At 34.6% G+C, this 22,911-nt stretch overlaps 1 protein-coding gene across 2 annotated transcripts in view; it reads left to right on the forward strand.

Annotated features, from left to right (window-relative positions):
• Positions 1 to 1,177: 1,177 nt before the first annotated feature.
• The window catches only part of LOC150109189 (potassium voltage-gated channel protein Shal-like), a 288,406-nt gene continuing 266,672 nt past the window's right edge, over positions 1,178 to 22,911 (forward strand). For both annotated transcript variants that reach the window (XM_090411896.1, XM_090411905.1), the window contains exon 1: positions 1,178 to 3,504. In XM_090411896.1, the coding sequence (XP_090268022.1) occupies positions 2,390 to 3,504 (1,115 nt within the window). In that variant the 5' untranslated portion in view covers positions 1,178 to 2,389. The remainder of the gene's footprint in view (positions 3,505 to 22,911) is intronic.

The raw sequence follows: 22,911 nt of genomic DNA on the forward strand, positions 1-22,911 counted from the left end.
CTCTAATTGATCCTCTCTTCATCCTCCATTATGCTCAGCTTTCTGAACAGAATAGTAAGTAGAAGATAATCTTATCTTGCACCAAGGCTTTTCTATTTCATATGGCCATAAACCACATATCTAGGCGATGATCACTTACGAATAATAATAATAATCCCAGTGTTAGTTTGATTTTTTGATCGAAAAAATCAACATAATAATAATACACCACTTAGAAATTTGTGAGTAAAAATAGCAGAGAGAATACCACAATACCAAAGATTGGAAATATTTAAGGTTTGCTAATATTTGAATTATGTAAATATATCCTTGAAACAACTGAAGAAGGTAAAAGGAAGCTGCGTTATATCCACTATCGATTTCTGAAAAAAAGTTTCCGAAAAAAAAATCTCTTCCCCTTCATCTAAGACTTGTTAAGCGAGCCTTTGTCTAAAAAAGATTTTGTATATTTTTATTAATTTTCTACCCAGGCACACGTTTCTTTAACTATGCAGTCAAACTTTCAGAGAAATGAAACTAAAAATTGCTATTATTATTTTTTTTTCTCCTTTTAAACAATTTTGTCCACTAAACTACTACTGTACAACTGTTTTGATTTCTTTCATCACACACACACACACAAAGATTTTTGGAAATTTATTTTCGCTGTATTTTCCACATTGTAATAGGAACATTTAAGCACAGCTATCATATTAGAATTCAGCTGCAAAACAGTGAATGAAGTTTGCCTTTTTCTGCAGGTTGCTCATAGTAATGACTCGCGAGTCGAAATTCCCCAAAGAATGCTACTAAAATAGATATACTGGTGGCCTTCACATGTCGCAGTTTTTTAATGATGGGAAAAGAATTTTTATAAAAGTAGGTTAATAGTTGCATTACAAAAAAATCACGAAAGGGATATTTATAACTAAATAATTAAACTGGAGAAGAATTTCAACTTAATGTTTACGAATTTTGTCTAACAATGGCAAATTTGTGGTTATCAGGAAAATTTATAGCTTGCACTTTTTTTGCGGATTCTGTTTAAGTGAGAAATTTGTTTCGTTAAATTCTCTGCTTGTGCATAAAGAAACTGGATGCATTTACTCAGCCATTTCCAAATATCAAATGACATCACCATTTGAAACTGTTTATTTGGCGCATGAGAAACATAATTTCAGTTTAGGATCGGGGGTAATCTGCTTAATTTGTGTAAACCGAGCAGACGATGTGATGCTGACATGTATTAAATGCATGAAATACGAAAGGATCACATTACCAAGTATTGCGAGCTCACTTGACGACCTTTCTTTAAGAGACAACTCCGCTAGCATTTATACATTTATACTATGAGAACGGTGTGGCACGGGATCTGCAAGCCAATCGATACGCCCTATATTCTATATTTTCGTGAAAACTATTTTCTTTGGATATTTCTCGTAAATCCTCAGAGTTTCTATGACACCAGCCACCTAAACACTGCAGCTAAACACTATAGGGAAGAGGGGGGAACCACAAAACTGTGCCACGTGGAAAACGACATGACTTTATGAGAATGGGGATTGTGGTGTGGATCTTATAACGCGTCTCTTGTGCTGTAACATTCGGCATGTAGAGGGAAGGGGTGGGTACGTGAACAAGGAAGAAGCTGGGGATGCTTTGCTCAGAAGAAGAAGCACTTTGACAAGAACATGCCTGGCTGTGGCGTTAAGGTGATTTGTGGGCGCACGGGGCGGCCGCGAATGACGTCACTGTCTCTATGGTGACCGCCGGGATCCTGCGGCCACCACCGTAGCGATATTCCTGAAGTACATGGCCTGTGGATGTTTTACCCCCACGGTAATTCCAGCAGCATGGTGTTCCGGAGACTATGGGATGGGTCCCGATCTTCTTTACGGAGCAGGAGTCAGCGTAACACCGGCTACAGGTCACTGCGATCCATCTGATCAACGGGATTCAAAGCGAGAACGAAAACGAAACAGAAGCGCACTTGGTCGTCACGCAACACATCTCCGGACAGTAGCGCGCGGCATGCGGATGGCGGGTGGCGTATCGCGGGCCTGCACACCAACCCTTTCGCAGTTAGGAGTGTGCGCACTCGAGTCGTCAGTGGACGCAAGGCGGCAAGCTAACATGGCGCTCGTGCGTACGTCTGCCGTCGTTGCTTTTCTCCCGTGGTGACATTCGTGTCTGCGTCTTTAGCTCCGCACAATGTGGTTTAGGGAATGTTCTTCGTGGTTACGGCTTCGTGAAGTAACTGGCGGTTCCCGACGAGAACGGCCCACATATTGCTGCCGCCAGACAGTGAAGTACTGAGCGGAAAAACCGCCTAGGCTTAACTTATACTTTCTTTTCCCAGTGACGTTTCATCGCAGCGTCTTGACGGACCTCCTAGCGGATTGCCCCGGAGATGGCTTCCGTGGCTGCCTGGTTGCCGTTTGCTCGGGCGGCTGCCATCGGATGGGTGCCCATCGCCAATAAACCCCTTCCAGCTCCTCCTGTAACAAAGGAAAGGAGGAAAAGGGAAGACGAAAAATTTGTAATCAACGTAAGCGGAAGGAGGTTCGAGACCTGGAGAAATACGATAGAAAAGTATCCCGACACTCTACTCGGGTCAAACGAAAGGGAGTTTTTTTACGACGAAGAAAGCAAAGAGTACTTTTTCGATCGTGATCCAGACATCTTTCGACACATCCTCAATTACTATCGCACCGGCAAGTTACACTATCCCAAACATGAGTGCCTCATGTCGTACGACGAGGAGTTGGCGTTCTTCGGCATAATCCCCGACGTTATCGGCGACTGTTGCTACGAGGATTACAGAGACAGGAAAAGAGAGAATGCAGAACGCATGCTGGATGATCGGATGTCGGACGCTAACGACAAGGAAAACTTTGCTCAGGGTAATATTCGACAGAGGATGTGGCGGGCTTTCGAAAACCCCCACACCAGCACGGCTGCTCTAGTGTTTTACTACGTCACTGGATTCTTCATCGCCGTCTCCGTGTTTGCGAACGTGGTGGAAACCATTCCTTTTGGAGTTGACGAATCCACGGGAAGAACACTGTCCTGTGGAGAGAGTTACAAGGCGGCCTTCTTCTGTCTGGACACCGCTTGCGTCATGATCTTCACGGCCGAGTATCTGCTCCGGATGTACGCTGCCCCAAACCGCTGTAAGTACACAAGAAGTGTCATGAGTATAATCGACGTGGTCGCAATCCTCCCTTACTACATTGGTCTCGGAATCAAGGACAACGACGATGTCTCAGGAGCATTTGTGACACTCCGAGTGTTTCGTGTGTTCCGTATCTTCAAATTCTCGCGACATTCTCAGGGTCTACGAATCCTGGGTTACACTCTGAAAAGTTGCGCTTCGGAATTGGGATTCTTGGTGTTCTCTCTGGCTATGGCTATCATCATATTTGCCACTGTTATGTTCTATGCCGAGAAGAATAGCGAGGACACAACCTTTACTAGCATCCCTTCTGCCTTTTGGTATACAATCGTCACGATGACGACCTTAGGGTAAGTACTTTTCTTTTATTTTGCTTGCATTTTCCGTACTTTTCTATGGACGACTTTCATATTGTTAGCGTGACACTGCTGCACTTTACAATAATGAAAAACTAACTTTAATTTACACATTTACAGAGTGATGTAGCACTAGATACAAGAATTCTGTTCATCAGCTTCAATTCTATTACTTGTCTTACTCATCCTTTCAAAAGAGAGAGTTCTCCACATAGAAGAAAGCATTTTTATAGCACAGTGTATATTTACTTGTTAGAGATTATATATTATCCACAGTATTTACATTAATGTACTTACTAAATCCATTACGACGTGCTTAGCTTTAGTGTAAATAATAAGATCAACAAAAAGGGGAGGACAAAAATAATGTGGTGTTTTGCATCTCTAAATACTATTAAAAGCATTTCTACTAAGAGAAAGCAATCATATTAAACCACTTCCAATGAATTATGTCTTCCATATCCACCATTTTAAACTTTAAAAATTTTGCACCATGGTATAAGGTGATAATAATGATAATACTGCAATTCCTTTACAACAAATTTTGACTTTGGCTATCATCATAATGTGTGTGAGCGAACTTCATTTTTATATTGTAACAGTTTTCGATGTGCTATTTTAATCAAACCTGACCTATTCCATGCAATTTAGACTTCATAATTCTACTAGCCGGGTTTTCATTTTCATATTTATTAAAGCATTCAGAACACCTTGAAATACATTAAAATGCAGTGCAAATAACAATCGCAGATTTAGACACTCAGATAACACTTTCGAATTCTGTACTTGGATAAACTGTTGTCTAGAAAATGTAATAATTACTCAGTTCTATTTTGTTTACAGTTATAATGGAAGAATTTGGTTATTATGGACTAAAGAAAAAGTTAAAATAAATAAACAAACTCCATTATGTATGTTTAGATTTTTTACAACTAGGAAATCTAGAACTGAAAGTTTTTCGTGATCATCAATTTATTATTGAAATTTTTTATTTTTGCAAAATATTTATACTTCCCCCAATCCTCTTGATAATTTCCGTAGTATGGTTAGTATCTCATCAGTAAATTAAGCTTCTTATAACTTTTACTTTTTACATATTACAAATACAACGACCACGAATATATTTTTAGGAAGATAAGCGCCTATTTTAACTATTTGTGAAACCAATGTAAAGAACTAAAATTGGATATTTTATATTCATTCCAAATTTTTTTCCTAAGAGTAAAACTAAGTAGAGTAGATGAGAGAGAGCATGATGGGAAGATTCAGACGATTACTACAAACAACTAGAGTAGAACAGAGAGTTCATTCTCCGTTTACATTAAAAAAAAAATTGGCAAAAATAGCTTCGTTTTAAATAAGACATTTTCAAGTACCAGATATAGCCAAGACCCAGGCTGCCTTGGAATAACACCCCCGCTTCAGTGTTTGGCACAAAAATTGAATTCTTTTAAAGTTTTACAGTGATGTAAGAGAAACCGAAGACACTTAATAGAGGTATCATCAATTTCACAAATTTACTACACACTCCTTTGAGTGATTAGCTGATTTTATCACAACAGCCAATATAAAAGATAGCCATAGACTGCAACAGGTGAGAAGAGAATTCCGACTGAGAAACTCGTCAACAAAAACGGGAAATTTCTTTACATTTCTATGTAATGAGCTCATAAGTTTGGGAGCATAGAATTATTTTTGTTGAGGTAGGTAACTTTAAGAGAGAGGTTAGTAATCCTCAACTTACTGGAGTAACCTCTGCTGTGTGCAGAACTCGTTGTATTTTGTAGACTCACACTGTGTAGTTTATAAACTTTTAGAGATTTGCAAATAATATATATGGAGAACAAATTTATTTATGCGCCATTTCCTTAGCCAAGCTGCATCTGTAAAGTGCAATTTCTGGTATTTCTTCTCATGATTATGTGGATCTACAGGCATAAAAATACTTAGATTGGGGGGGGGGGGGTTAGCAACCCAGATGCATTGAACTGATAAAAATCCGTTTAGGGACGGACGAAAATTGGATGGATGAATGCTTATTCGGATCGAAAATAATGTTTTATATATGCTATAACAGTGATTTGACATTCGTGCTTTGTCCAAGTTGCAGAACATGCACAATGAAGTATTGATACTTTATATATAAATGCATTTTACGAATACCTCCACATATCTACTCTACTAGTTTCAGGGGAAATGAGTCTCACTGTATCATTAAGGGCGGCTTACCTCTTCCTTAGAAGAGGCTATGGCAGCAGTTCAAAAGGAAAGAGGAGGTTGGGCTACTATTGACAATATTTCTCCAATGGAAATGTTCCATGCTTCTTCGCATGAAACGATTTACACTGCGATCTATCACAAATCGCTTTATTCCGGAAACTATTCATTAAGGGAAAGGCAACAATGCACACAAGCACTATTAGAAAATATTTCTTTTGACTTCATTAATCAATGCCTAGTTGGATGCATGCCTTGTGAAGCATACGATCAAGTAGCAGCTTTTGTAAGCATTCTCCCCATTCTGAATAATACCACGCTATCTGCGAGGTATTGTCAGCACCGTTACAAATGATATTTGCGAAAGAAAGAATTTTAGTGGGATAAATATTTAAAAAAAAAAATCTGATTGTGATGTCAACAATTTACTTAATTAGCTGAAAACTGCAGGTTAAACTGTGTTAACAAAGTATTAATAAAAATGATCAAGAAACAGAAAATTCAGAATGCGCATAATGTGTAGATATTATAAATTCTAAAAAGAATGATATTTACATTACGACAACTTTTTTTTAAATTCTGATTTTCAAAATTAATTTTTCTCATTTGTATCTACTATGTATATAGTAGATACACAATGAGAAAAATACTCTCAGTGTATCTACTAACTACTTTCTCTCTTAATTAGCAATAATCCTCAAAATACCAAATAAATTGCTGATCCTGTGCGATTGCAAAAACAAGTTTGGAGATCCCAACATTCTTTAATATAAAAATGGAAAAAAATGAAACCATTAAGTTTATTCCTTTGTTTATCCTTTTAATCAAAAGATATAAACTTAATCATAAAATAGTCCAAGTATAAATATAATCTCAGGATTAACAACAGCTACGAGATTAGTGATTGATTTCCATTCCTAGCAAAATCGATCTCAAGTATTTCCGCATAACATATTGGAACTTCGCAGAAAAAGAAAGAATAAAGGCAATCAAATAAATTGCTGGTCACTTTATCTCCAATCGGTATGTATGCGTCTAGCCCATTAATGTATAAATCTTGCACGAAGGAAATTATGTAAGGTGACCGAATCGTTGTAATTTAGGCAACGCGTAATTTAGGAAGAAATTTTCACATGATAACTTGAAGATCTCTTGATTTCTTTTCTTAGATAAAGGAATCCTCTTGCGTAATAATAATAAGATGGATACATTAAGATGTATAAATATGCATCTAATGGTAATTTGCTTTAATTTATTCAGCTGAGTTGCTTAATGCCGGATATAGTTTAAAGTCAGTTTTATATTTTCATAGAATTTAATCCCGAAATTACAAAGTGTAGCTGTAGCACTTTAAGTAATTCCTATAATACGATTTATTTATTTAAAAGATGCGTAGTCATGTTAAATTTACTTAAAAGAAAGGGTCTAACTGATGTGAAAGGAGAAATAGAACTTGATATTTAAATCTTTTAATACTATTATTTTTTGTTGAAGTCACAACACATTTTTGTTGTCCATATTTAAGATATACCATTATTTTAAATTAAGGGGATATATCACCTTAATTTAAAATAATGTTACATCGCTGAAATGAAGCCTATTGGCTCTTTATATTTAAGTAAGATATACAATTCCTTGTTATCAAGGAATTTGTTATCAAGAGCAAAAGAAAAGCAGCTTTCCATGTTTGAACTAAAATGTTCGTAAGAAATTCGAAGTAAAAATTCACAAAAGTGGGATATAATCAACTCTTTATATTGAGCGGAAATGTGAATCATTACAAGAAAAAAAAAGAACAAGGAAGAAAATAAAATGAGACAAACAAAGGGAGTTTTGCGATAATGAGATATTCAGAGAAAGGATGAGAGAAATCATATCTGAATGATGATATAAGAACTCAGCATCATGTAAGGAAGGATTAACAGAAAAAAAAACAAGAGAGGGAGAGAGTTTCCTTTGATGGTGGAATATATGGATTAGGAACAAGAAGTCGATCAGGAAAACTCTCATGTGATGATATCAGAAAAACATCGAAATGGAAGGCCAAGGAAGAGATGGTAGGAGAGAGAGAAAGAATGTTAAGGAACAGGTGATGGGAGTTAGTTATGAAGAAAGGATACTAAATATACAGAAAGATGGTCGTTCAAGCGACGCACTCATACACACTCAAGATTCAAATGCAGAAAGGAGTAAAATATTTTTGTTAAAGGGATTTTAAAATTTAATGAATTCATAGAAACTTTTCTTTTCATTCTACATTTCTTTGCGATCAAAATTTCGTCATGAAACTGAAATATGCTCCGTTTGGTAAGCAAACTTTATCGTGGAAACTAACAGCCAAATAAACATTTACAACTAACTAAAGGGAAAAAAATCAAAGTAATTCCAGAGAATAAAACAATGTACATCCTATATCGAATTCTGTTATATTCAAGTTCATAAATACCCTCCTGTAGCATCAACAAGACTACAGAAGAGACAAAACGATAGAATAACATCAGATGCCTTTTGATCCAAACATCTATAACTAGTCCATTTGTAACTGGCAGCAACTCTAAACCATTGAACTTATTATGATAATTAGTCGAAAAATAGTGACTCTTTCATTAATCATTATTTTATTTCATTTATTTATTTTTGGTTGGTTACACAGCTTTATTTGTATGTTAAATGTCGTAGAATATTGCAGTATATTCATATCAACTTGTATCTGTTAGGCACCAACGATGCTGATGTCAAAATTAAAATTTCTCTATAGATCTATATTTCAGTTCAAGTTCTTTTCAGTTTGTTATATTTGCTTGCTAATTTGTAGCGAGCAAATATAAGAAACTGGCATATTTCTTCTATTCCAGGGATTAAGGAAATAATATTCAGGAAGTTTTCTTTTAAAAAAAAAGAAGCCAGATGTTTCACATTTCTGAAACATTTATCAATAACCAAGATAACAAATATTCTTTTATTTATATTTTATTTAGTTTAATTCTTAAAGAATGGTGACCAAGCTACCGACGTTCTTTTGTTTTCCAAATGCATTAGAGAAAAACCAGCAAAAAATGAACTGTTGAAATAACTTTGATTTCTTTTTCGGAGAAAAACTTTTCTATGACACGCAGTCAATATTTGCATCTACAAATATTAAATAGAATAAAACCAATCTTAGTTCTGCAGTGTCACGATAATAGTAATAGGCCAAAGCAAGTAAGGCTATGAAACCAGTGTATTATATTCTGCAAATTGCGTATGTTCTTATGGCCGAGGTGCCTGTTTTGCGGGATGAAAATATCGCCACATTCGTATGAGACTAGCTAACTCACATTACAAATAAGGAAAACCCTTATAAGAATTCTTTGCGTCCTAACGGGATTCGAACCGAGGTCTTTCCAAAACGAAGCATGTCGTCGATACCGACACTGAGCTACGGTGTCTCCGTGCGTGAGATGACGTTTTGGTAATCAGCTTTCGGGCTTACACAAAATTTTGCATTTTAGATTTTTCCATGTCGAGTACTTAATGAAAGAGGTTTTCTAATGTACATTATTCCGCAAGTTTCAGGATGAAATGTTCTTTAATAGCATTAATAGGAGTAAAGCCTCAGATCACGCATGAAGATTGATAAAATACTTATTATTTGAAGGATTACGGGTTTATGATATTCGTTAATTTCCTGTATAAAATGAAATACAGTCCACTATGAGATACAGCTGACGTTTATTCAAAAATGTTACTGTTTACAGAGTTTACTTTGAATACGGTTCTTTGTTAGGCTTTATTCGTTACAATGAACTCCTGTAATTACATTAAAATTCTAAACATTTAAATTCTACAAGCTCCCAAATACATAATACCACCACTAATAAATAGCCTTTTCACACAGTTTGTGTTATCCAGAGGAAGTATATTGAGAACAATCCGTACAAGGAAACCAAGTAAATATTAGCAGTATCCAATCACTCATTCCCTTAAAAATTGGAACACTTGCTATATTTTTCAGGATTTATATATTTAAGAGATAACTGTCTTCTATAGTAGCTGGGTTAGTAAATATTCGCAAGATTAACTAGATTTTTAAATCTTTATCGAATTTAGTAGCGTTGCTTAATGCCAACAAAGATTCAATAGTAATGTTAAAATATGAATCGAGTGTCAAATTTTACTCTGCTCACTCACATTGTTGCCACATTTAATATGATAATACTGTCTGATTAATTCACAGTGTAAAATATTGCGGCATATCTTAGCGAGACGTGAGGTTCGTTCATTCTATGTCGGATATCATGGCGGCTATTTAATAATATCATGCAATGTATTAATTTCAGAAACTTGATTTTAGAAAATAACGTATGCATTAACCCTAATGGAAAAGCGGAAAATATCTTCCAGTTAGACAACATTATATTCAACACTTACAGATTCACACAATCGGTGTAATTAGTTTAAAATAAGCAAAAATGAGAAGAAAAATTTTCCACTTTAGTGCAGATGCCAACGTTCAGGAAACCATTCATTCATTTCTTTGACATGCCTGCTCAGAAGTGGCATATTTCAATATATCATTTACAAGCGACACCTGTAGTGTATGTTTTTTAACAGTGAGACAATTTAAATTGAACAAGTAGAAGTGAATTATAAATTCATTTATTGTCAGACAAATACGGTGAGGAGATATCGTATTTTGAATAATGGAAAAGAGGCAGTAAATTCAATAATCATGTGAATTCACATCACGTGTCATATGCGACAAGTGTGAAGAATGTTCTATGAAGGACATATTCTTTATAATACAACCAAGTAATGCAATAACAAAAGCAAAAACAGGTTGATAATTCAAGTTTATTTTTAGTATTCAATATTGGAAGTGAACTGAATAAAAGAATATGTTTGATGACAAAATCACCACAAATCACCGAGTGGTACAGAAGAGGCTTTAAAAATGTCACCTATCTAAGTTTATACGCATTACTCTGCACTTTCCAAGGGAAGAAAAATATGCCAGTCAACACCTGGACTACCACTCTACGGGTTTTAGTGACAACAGAATTTTTGCATCTGACAAATGACATTTTGGCACACTTAATCACGTACACAGAACTTCTGTTGCCTTGCTGTAGACAGTTTAGTGGAACAACATCCTTCCGAGGAGTGTATTGTGCTTGCATTCTTTTTCCAGAAATATCGGAGGTGCTGCGATGTTATCTCGGCTCTTCATCTGGTCGGCACCTTACGGAAGATGATAAAACACTTATCAGCCTTTCGCAGGTCCACACATACTTAGAATTCTTGGAGAAAATGTAAGCGAAATACACATGCGCACTTCTTTCCCTTGGACGTCTAAACTTTAGCTGGTAAAATCTCTTGTTCGATCGCCATCTGCCGCATTCTTCTTTATTTTTGTTTGTCTGCACACGCTAATTATTATTCTGAAACATAACTTTGTTCACGAACCTATTTATTATACCTTTACTCGCATAACGAATATCTATAAAGATTTCTTCCGTAATAGTTCTTTTCACTTAACAACGCTATAAATACGGAGTTAATTTATAATCTTTTCCTAAGCATAAATATATTGTCCAGACGTGTTTTTTCCCCAAAGATGTTTTGTTCACAAGATATACGATTGGGGCGTTATATATTAACAATTAATAGGATTTCTTTGCTATACAGCTGCAAACATAAATATGTGTCAAACAAAAATCATATTTCCTACAGACTCAAGTATACAAAGGGATATTTCTTTGGAATTGCTGCGGAAGCACCGAAAGCTGTGACACTAGTATATTACATTTTGAATAGTGTGTGTGTGTGTACGTGCGTGCGTGTGTGAAAAGACCTGGATTCGAATCCAGGTCTTTTCAACCAAAGAGTATCCATACTGAAATTTCATACAAAGAACTTTTACTCTAAACTTTCACTGTTATATGTTATTTTCCAAGTGAAGGAAAATATTGCTTTTTTTTAAGAATGCTTGGTTCCTTGGATCACAATTTCGATTCACATTGAGATCGATCCTATCGGAAATGGACAGGTTTATTTTGGTTTTGACTGAAATTAAGCTGACGTAACTACGAATATAAAGCCAATGTTATGTCGGTTAATTGCATATGTTTTCCGGCCGTTTGACTCTTTTAGAATGATAAAATCAAAATTTTCAGTAGAAAATATTATGTGAGAGAAAATAGGAGAAAAGTCACATTGTTATAAGACTGGGTTTCTATCTTTCTGTCGGTTGAAAGGTTCCTCGATTCATAGATGGGATCTGAATCGAGGTCTTATCTACCAAATAACAAATACGAGGAGGTCATCGAGACTGCACTGAAAGCGCTAGGAAAGGCGGATGGAAATACTCTGAAATACTGTGGGATTACTCGGATACGAATGTTAATTTTAGTTACATTTATTCTGATTAACGTATTGGAATAAATTCACCATATTTCCAAGGACTTTTATTCACCTGCCAAAATAAAAAATCTCAGTAAGGATCGAAATGGTATCGATCGTTTCTAAAATATTAATACGAATCGAATTTTGCATGTCATTTATGACATTATAAGTATTTAAGAACAATACGCTATCACTCTGACATTTTTTGAGCTTTATCACTTTAAATTTCATTACTGACTTTGAAAATTAAATGTAATTAATCAAAAGGTATAAATTTACCACAAATGGAAATATAAACTGGAATTTCTTTTCATAGTATCGTATCACTTTATGTTCACATATGAAATATGTGAACATAAAGTGATACGATACACGTGATATACATGGTTCAGAATACAGAGTTCAAATAAAAACAAGGCAGTGAAGGGCTGGCTACTTTACTTATTATGACAGTTTTGAAGAATTCCTGTAGAAAATAAACTTTTAAATGTGATTGTATTTTCATAGAGTGATGAAAGAATGGAAGATTTGTAATGAATTTATGCTCTCTTTTCAAATTCTAAACTTAGTGGTGGTGGAGGGAAGATCATCATCTTCGATGTTCCTTTAGGATAATTGTAATTCCATGAATGTGCCTTATAAAATAAGATATACTCACTGAATTAAGCGAACTATTTTAACTGTTTGAATCCACATATCCCGTTTCTTGACAAATCAGATATGAACGTGACGTACTCCAAAATTTTTAAGTTCCTGAAAATTATTTACAAAAATATTCTAATATGATGATCGTTACTAAGCAAAAATAGTGATGCATTAAATATATCGGACAATTTCTTAGTACGCCTTTGAAAATTATCTCTCTAACGTCATTTTGTGCACAAATTATGTTGCGATAAATGAAATGATTTTGCCACTCAAGAGTAGCATAGCTGTAACATTGATTTAAGTTAATGACCACTTAGGACAATGTGCAGTAATAATTTTATGTATGGGTTTATCTTATTAAATGGAGTTACTAATAGTAAAACGAAATAATTGGAGAAAAAGCAAATACCTCGCTCTTTTCTTTTCAGGTCTATTCTAGCAATCCTATTAATGTAGTGAAGTTAATCTACAGACTTTATATTAAGACTAAAGTGGACCAAAATAAGGATTTTTTGAGCTGATGTCTCCAGATGCATTGCATTCACGCTGGAAATCTACTGAGAAATTTGGACCAGGCAGAAGTCTAAATAGAGTTTTTGAGAAACGTTTTCCTGTTCAAACATTATCCTTATATTTTATGTATAATGCCTTTATCCAAGGGAAGATGTACTACAGTGAAAAAATATATTTCTATTATTATATCTATATACACACATATATAAGACGTACAGAGCTTACCTCCAGAATAAAAAAGTATGGAGAGATTTGATAAATATGATAAAAAATACAAGGGATGAGCTCTTCTCTATCGTTTATAACTTTACCATTGTACTTTCATTCTGTTTTGTAGATGCACTTCGATAGCAATCATGGAATAGGAAAGAAAACTTTTGTCTTCAAATAATAAAATGGAGATTGGAACTAAGTGATATTTAAATGTAGGAAGATATCATAATACATATATTATTAATACTCGAGACTGGCATTGTCCTTGAGGAAGCATTATGCCCATCAGACATATCTGATCGAAGAGTTAAGATGATATGAAATAACGTAATAATACAAAAACTGTATTCTTATTACAAAGAATACGGTTCGTTATTGGAAGTCAATTTTCTCCGGTAATATTCATATCAGTAATATATGCGTAATGTTAGCAAATATTATGTTATCTTAGGATTTAGGAGAGAGACTGTAAAAATCTTTTCATTTTGTCTACCCAAACTTACACTTCATTATTGAAATCTCTCTGTATGCGTACACGTGCGTGCACATTGCAACAAAGTCTTACCAGCCATTCAATTACGAAAGTCTCTTAGTGTGATTTTATTGAAATTCTCTTTACAATTTATTTCCACTTTTCGTTTTCTGGAGGTTTCCACGAAGGTCATGTTAAGCTACATACAAAGTACTTTGGTTCACCAAACAAACCAAATCCACAATATATGAAGATCTTTGTTAAAAAGTTATATTTGTTATAACCATCTAAACTGGTCAGTGTTATGTTTATTAGCTGTATGTGTTCTGAAGTCGGTTCTTTGAGAAGAAACCCAATCGTAGTCTGATCGGCTAACTCGGTCTCGGTTGAAAAGGTAAAAAAAAAAGTGATCCTCTTGTCCTTATAAATTTGGACATAGTTGCTTTAGGTATGCAAAAAAACTGTACATACCTAAAATTGCTAATGATAAAAGAAAACAACGTGTATGTGTCTCCCCACCCCCAAACACACACACACACACACACACACACACACACACACACACACACACACACACACACACACACACACACACCAAAAACAATAACAAAAAAAAACCCATCCTACTTTCTAGGACCAGAAATCAGAATCTATTCTAGCAATATTTAGATCTGTAAACAGATATTATAGTGCTGGAAAAAAATTAAAAAAATACCAAGATATTGGCTTCCTGTACGTTCAACCAGAAGAGTGTCAACACCGAACGCAGTTAGCAATATCTGGAAAACAGTTACATAATTTACAAGCGTGGTAGAAAGTTGGTTAAAGTTGAACAGAGTACGTAGCATTGAAGGTTAAAGTGCGAAAAATAGAGTAATCTTTTTTAATAGAGTAATAGAGTAAACACGCAGAACTCAGACCCTGAAAGAATTTGAAAATAATTATATCTTAATCTACAAAGAGTATATCTTCATATGCTGAAAAAGTACAGGTAGTTGGCTCACTAATTTTGATTAGTGAGCCAACTACCTGTTGATCTCGTTGATCTCGCTAATATTCCCGGTAAAAACAGCAAATGACACGTGTTCCGTACAGCTACATTTCAATCTCGATAACTAGTAAAACTTCTACAGTGGTAAAATTCTTGCATTGGTTGATCAAGTGGTTAACGTACTCACCTTCCAACCAATAAGCTGCAAGTTCGAATCCCGTCAAAATCACGGATGTTTTGAGAATATCTTTTGGTAGGAGATGAATTTCGTTGCCTATTATCAAACCTGAATGTGCTTACTAGAGGCCTGAAAACAACTTGAAAATGTTTATGTTTGTTTCTTTAGATCAAGATTTTCTCGATTATTTAGTCTTTAATCACCACTGTACTAATAGTAATATACTGTATAGGTGAATTCCATTTGAGGACTCCTGTAGTATAGAATTGAAAAACTAGGAATTAGGAAGATTATTTAAGGCAAATAATTCGGTCTTTGTGCTCTAAAACCAACGGATAATTCCCTCCATATACCTTGTGGATCAGAGAAAATCACTCTAGAGGACGGCTCTCTTCCCAGCAAATAAGAAATGTGAATAATAATATAGCCCACTGTACCAACATTGTTCTCTCGATGGACGCCCTCATGCCATCTTAAGAAGAAACGTGCCTTTTTTCGATGAAAAGACATTATTCGAATCAGTGGTATAACAGAAGAGCAGTAATGCAGGAGGCCTTGAGAGAGAACTGACCCAAAACTTTGAAAAGTATGTGACAAGAACTTTTGTAGAAACGTTGCTAGAATAAACCGGTTTCCATTATTAAATTTACGTTTCACGTCTTCGTATTTTACGAAAGAAAACAAATTTAGGTTACAAAAGAAAAAATAACAGGAAGTGTACTGGCTTCTTGAAACATCTCTAAGTTTACGTTTGACTATATTTAAATTTTCCAAACCCTAAAAACTAACCTAAGGCAGATCATCTTCCTGAGTTAAGATGAAAAATGTTAGTAAACATAGACAAATTTCGAACTCAGACTTGTTCCTGTTCAGGATTAAATATTTCCCATTACACATAATTTAAATATAACTATTTGGTATAGGTAATGTAAATCTATAGATTGTTATTTGAATCACATTTCATAAATTGCAGAAATATGTTTATAAGTGTTACGAGTTGATATTTGGCCAAATATATAAAAATTCTCAATTGAATCGATTTAATAGTTAAATGTCATAAAAAATAAGCTATATTTTTCAACTATGTGACTTACGGAAAAATCCAAGATTTTTTTTTCTCTACGCTACTCATTCAAATACCATGAAAGAAGCAAATGATATTTCATAAACTTTTCCAAGCGAAAATATATTTAAAAAAAAAAAACAGTCTACCTCCAAAGGAGGTGAAATGACTTTTCTACTCGGAAGAAAAATTCCACTTTTTCCTTCACAGAAAAACCATCCGCTCAAAAACTGATATATTTTTGGCATGAACAGATATAATACACTCATTTCATAGCTATAGTTATTCCTTCATTAATTATAAACAATCCAAGCCTTCTCATAATAGGAGGACATCCAGGGCATGACAAAATTTTATTCTTGACCTCTATTCAAGCCTTTTCCCGTTGCTATCATCAGGCTCTCAGGATTATAGGCACCTCTGTCCGTAGAAGAGCATGGTAGTGCACAGCTCGTTAGACCATGTGAAAGTGACATTCGCCCACTACTCGGCAACTTATGGTCTATCCGCACTGCATCACTCAGGCAACAAAGGAACACGGACAGTAATTGCAAGCAGTTTATGCGAAATGGCTATGATATCGAGTTCTGTGAGATGCTCTTCGAACCGTTTTACAGTTTCAAAATCAACTCACATTAAACTATGCACAGAGTTCGCATGTTGCATTCCTGTTTCTCTTTCTAGTTAGGAGAATACTACATGTGCAAAAGGCTCATCGAGGGTAGGCATATGTCTAAGGTACGTTTTTCTTTTCTATATTGATATTTAAATATAAATAAATAAAAACACGAAACGATGTAAAAGGAAACTTATGCTACCTGGAAGGAGATATTCAGTTCGAAAAGGTTGATTTGAGTATATTACTGAAGTTCAATAGATTTTGTTAATTTTATTTCATTTACTTTTTCCTAGACTAAAACTTAAGCTATCCGTTAATTCTACGGATAGATACCAAGGATTAGGGTTCTCTTCTCACTCAACAGTTCGCTTTTGATGGTTCCAGTTCTTGCTCCTTCTTTTGGAAATATAGGTTTCATATTCATGACAAATTCGATTCGAGGATGATATGTAGACGATTTTAAGACATGAACTCAAAAAAAAAAATCAGGACTGTCGAATAACGATGCAGAACAGCTGAGAGTATTCGCTGAAGTCCATATTTATGATCTTCGTACATGTATAGAATTAGTCGTGACTTTTCATGTTGATAACCGCGGTAACCTGCATTTACCGCAGTTATCACTATGAAAAATTCTGAAAAAAGTTCTTGCCGTTTTCCTGTAAACTGTTACAGAACATTTTCCCTAATGACGAAATGCTAATCTTGGAATTTTGCTGTGACATGATGGATTGTGTGGCAATACATGCAAAATTCTGTGATCAGAAAAAGGTATAAAATAGTAATGCTGCTGCTGTACTCGTATTTCTTCGGAGCATATTCACCTGTGACTTTTCTTTCCTTCTTCATCTATGATGAAATAGTACGAGTTGTAAATACTTCAGCACTCACAATTAATATTTTACTAAGCCTAAAATTGCCATTGATGGATGATGGATAGATTTAAACAGGATGAATGACAGCTGAAATTCGAAAGTCAAATGAATAGCAAACAAACTTGAAACAGTGCTAATAATTAAATCACTTTGGGTAGTGATACGTATCGCAAATTTAATTTACAAATGATGCTGATTAAAATTATCTCTAATTATACGTGTTTCATGTATTATCAATAATGCATGCTGTGTTTCTCGTGTCAATCATCTCTTTATAGTTTTTGTTACTGAACTCAATTTTCAATGCTGAGATAGAGAGAGAGAGAGAAATTCTCTCGAATAGTAAATGTTGTCAAACGAGTCTTTGTTCTATAAAAATCATATTGTAGCTGAAAATATATTTAACAAAATGATATAAATATCTAGGAATTTTACTTTGCAGTTCAACCCGTTTGGTCTCACACACAATTCTGAATAAACCACTCTTCTACATTCTGCATCCATAAACGAAGAACAGACTTCAGTAGATATTGTAATATTTTGTCCACTGCGTTTGGGTTCTATCGTGCCGTAGTTTTACTTCCATTTCGCTAAATAAAATTCATTATTAAGCAGTAAATTTATCATAAACTAAATCCCTATTTCACAAAACATGCGTGGTTGAGATGCTTCAGGACATTAAAAATGTTGAAGTGGTAGATTCAAGAGCTCTCTGTACAGATATAAATTCAGTCTCAGCGTCCCAGCAGAATTTCTCCACTAATGATGATTAAAAAAAAAGTTCCAACTGAAGACACAGATGGGCGTGACGTAATGTTTCCATGGCAACCATTGGTTCTACTTTTAGTACTTGTGTACTACAGCTATTGCTTTCAAATTCTAGATTCAAGTCCAACTTATATATTACTGAACTGGAAAAAAAAAATAACAACAATAAAAGAAATATTTTAACCATGAACTCTCCAAGGGCTCGTCTTTGGTTCTCTATCAATTTATAGCGAGTGATTCGTTTTGAACAGAACACAATTTATTTCACAAGCAGAATCTAACAGTACACAAATGATTTTCTACCTAGCAGCAAGATAAAAAAAACGCAAAGGGGTACAAACAAACAGTGGAGTGTGAGAGAATTTTTAAAATTGGAAAAAGGTCATCTATCAAGATATATATTCTCTTGTGCAGCCAACTATTGATATACGGTACACGTATATCAAACTGAAGTCATCGGGAAGCATTCCCTGACTACCAGATACTTTTACAGGTTTCACAATTCGTTTTCGTTGAAAATTTGCTATTCACTATTTTTTTTTACCTTCAAAAACCAAAATTTAAGCTGTTAACTATTGGAGTAGTTTTTTTTTCTATTTCAAGAGTCTTGATCAAACCAGAATTCGATAGCATTTTAAATATATGCCACTCAGGTCTCATCATGCGAGGAGCAGAAGGGAGAAAAAATATTCGAGGCGGAGATATGTTTTAAGACAATATATTACTTCTGAAATGTATAGGGACATATGTATGACAATACATTTTTTTACATTGCATACATTAGTGTAGCTCTCTTATAATTGTTGAAGTTGAGCTAATCGCTACACGTTATTTTTTAAAGTCTTCTTTTCTCTCCCATGACTAATAAAGATCTATTGAGTTTCATCCATTATCCTATTTTAGGAGAGCTCTCTCTCTCTCTCCTAAAAAGTTGACTTCCCATATCAGCCGAATTTTATCAGTAACTTCTGATAGGGAACTGTTGCATTTAAATATCACTTAGTTCGAAAATTCTGCTCACACTTATTAGTGACTTAAATACTACAATTAATATGCATGTTTAATATTTTTATAGAAATATGTCTGATGAATATAAAAATGCAGAAGTACAAATAATATAGAGATTAAGAGTTAATCAATAACATCTCAGTATATTATTCACCTCTTATTGTCTAATATTTTTGGAATGAATATAATTATTCACTTTTGCAATGCTGATATTTGTAATTTTCACGAAGTGTATTTCTTATGCACACCAATATGCACTTTCTTTGTGTCTTATGAAGTGACAGCAGATATAAATGATAATTTGCTGTTTAAAACATAGATGGACTTACAAGTTATAATATTTTAATAATTTTTATCTTATATATCTTTAAATACTATCTCAGAAGGTAAGCGATGTAAGCAAGGTATTAACTTTTTCTCCAGTTATTCTTATACACTCAATTTATTAGCACTGATTTTAATGAGATAAATCTATTACTGATAGCACAATTGCCTATTGCTCAAATCTGTAAGTAATAAATTATCATATTTAAAAATATATTCTGAAAGAATGTTCAATTGTCTAGCCTAACAAACTCTCGTTACAATGTCTAATAACTAGCAGCTTTCCAATTTCAATTCTAATACATGAACTAAAAGCGTATATAACTTCACTTAGTTCACTATATCATTATTCTATGACGCCACACTTCTTGCAGAAATATAATAAAAAAAAAAGAAAGAAAAAAGTAATTTACACAGTCATTTCGATTCTTTTTAAGTATACAAATGTTCTCTTCATATTAATGTTACTTTTGTTCACTTGGCATCAAATTATCGTCAATACTATTTCCCGAAAGTAAGTATGTAAATTAGTTTTTACGGTAGATTTGAGCAGCACCGGTCATTTGCCTGGGAAAACGATTGGTTCAAATTACATGTGTGATGTAAAAACTCCAGTAGGCTTTTCAGGCAGGGCAAAGTTAATCAAGATGGAGACAGCGAAGTTCTTTGTGGAAGAAAAAAAAAGGAGATTTATTTTTCTACGACAAAATGTATAAGTCAGCTTAAGAACGCATGCTTCTATTGACATAAAAAATATGTCATCTTTGTCCGTAGTAGTGATTTTTATTTCCCTGTGTGACGACTATTACACACACACACACACACACACACACACACACACACACACACACACACACACACTGCTTATTCGATGCCCTGGACTGGTTTGAAAAATCACGTGTTTTCTCTAGAGAAGGGTTTCCGGATTATGGAAACCCGGATATTTAACCACCTATGTTACTCATGTACTTACTATAAATTTTGAAATTTTCTTGTGCAGGGAGAGGACGGGGAAGGATTCACATAAGAAATGAAAACGCGTAGAAAAGATCCCAGACAATTATAAATAAGTACTTCTCAGTAATACTGTTTGGTGGTGGTACTGAAATAAAGATTGATAATCTTTATTACAACAGTTGAACTTCTTTGGCAGAAGGTAAATCCTTCAGTGGCAACAGTTCGAATAAACTGATCATTCAAGAAAAAAAAACTGGACACCCAAAAAACAGGTTGGTTGGCCTTTATCATTTAGAATGATTTGGATTTTTCAAGTTATAAGAAGATATGCAGTGAAAGGAATAGAAAAAGAGGGCGAGAATCGATTCCTTAACAAGAATAATTTTCAATTGTAGATATTTCTGTCAGCTTACTGAAAACCTCGGCAATAAAATCCGTATTTCTACTCGGTAACGTTATATAAAGCCACCCGTTTTCGTGTAGCGCCACAGGCGGAACGCAGTGACGGAAGAAATAGCACTCTGCACAGTGACATATATACAAGTAACTGCTACCTATCTATCGTTAAAATGGGGACTGTTCTTCAGTTGCCATCGCTGATATAAGCCGGCACACGTTGACGGCGATGAGGTTAGAATAAATCTAACAAAGGCCAGTATCAGTCGACAGATTTCTTGCCCTTGAGGGAGACAAGATAAAAACGATTCACCTTTCATCGGAGATGTCAGACTGGTACAGGTACAGAAATGTAGATGTTCTTTCTCTCCCCGTGCACACAGCGTCGGAGTGATCTATGTGGCTGCTGCAAAATTCGCGTCAGAGAGAGAGAGAGAGAGAGAGAGCGATTAGCCACGTGACGCATTGGGTACAGCACCACTGTGCATTCCAGGTCATCATAGGTTGTAATATTGGTAAATCGACCATTACTGCGTTTGGCAGATCGTTTTTATGATCTCTAGATAAACAAAGTAATACAAAAAAGCAAGCAATGCATCTTTAAATAAATACTATAAATGGCGTTAAGGCTCACTTTCAAGATACAAGTGCTCTACTTTACCTGTAGTGCTTTATCTGGATAAGATTGTTTGGGGACTACTTCAGTCTCTTTTTAATACTAATATCGACGTTAGCATTGAATTCGATGGGCGTTCTTGGGAAGAAGATATATCTCCTCTAAGAAAATAAAATATTTCTCGCACCCAATGGATGCTTCTCTTTCTTACCTAAAATCTGCTTTTTTTTTTGGAAATACTAATGGCCTTCTTATTCCAGTGGTTATAATATTTTTTTAAATATCACACATCTTTTTTTTTTTTGTCCAACAGGGTGTAGATTCAAAAATATATAATATTATACCACGGTCACCTTGCCAAGCTAGCTGTCATGTGTTATTTAACTTATTTTGCAAACTGCTTAATCCAGAAAATCAAAAACTGTTTGATAAGTAAAACTGGAACATCAATTTGATCGCTGCTTGAAAATCACATATTCAATTCTTCAAAGATTTTTCTTTCTATTATTTCAAATACAGAAGCACTGTTCTGCTCATAGTACATTAAAAAGTTTTGGTTCCAGACTTTTTTTTTTTTAACTTGACCACTACTGACTCAATGACATTCAGATTCTGGAATTCTTAAGAGTTGAAGGCCTAATATGCTAAATGTGCAGTGCCTTCATAGGGTGCGTATAATTAAAAAAAAATCGAACATCCCTTCTACATCAGTTGTCAAGTTGAGGGGAGGTTTGATATTTCCTACAAACATCAATTTTCCAAGCATTCACTATACTGAATGCAAAAATCATTAATGCAAATTGGACCAAACTGGGGTATTTAGAAAGGTAACCTTGTTCGCCTGTTACGATATTTTAATGTAAAGGAAAGTTGTTTAATTTTGTGTGTTCGTAGCAGGTAATTACATAATAAGTAATTAAGGGGTAAACAGTAAAGAAAGAAAGAAAGAAAGAAAATAAATAAATAAGACTATAATCAAATCCAGTCAGTTTGAATGGTCAGATGAGATCTCTGTGAATCTGATCAGCCCACAGCAAGGTGTACTAATAGTACAGTGGCAGTTAGCATTTCCTCCTACTAAAGATGTTATGTTTATACCATCTTTAGTAGGGGGAAATGGAGTAGGAGGAAATATTAGACCTTCAACTAATGAGAGCAA

Source organism: Typopeltis vanoorti, chromosome 2, assembly GCF_054136105.1.
Source record: "Typopeltis vanoorti isolate ZY-2024b chromosome 2, IOZ_Tvanoo_1.0, whole genome shotgun sequence".
In the NCBI taxonomy this organism is placed as follows: Eukaryota; Metazoa; Arthropoda; class Arachnida; order Uropygi; family Thelyphonidae; genus Typopeltis; species Typopeltis vanoorti.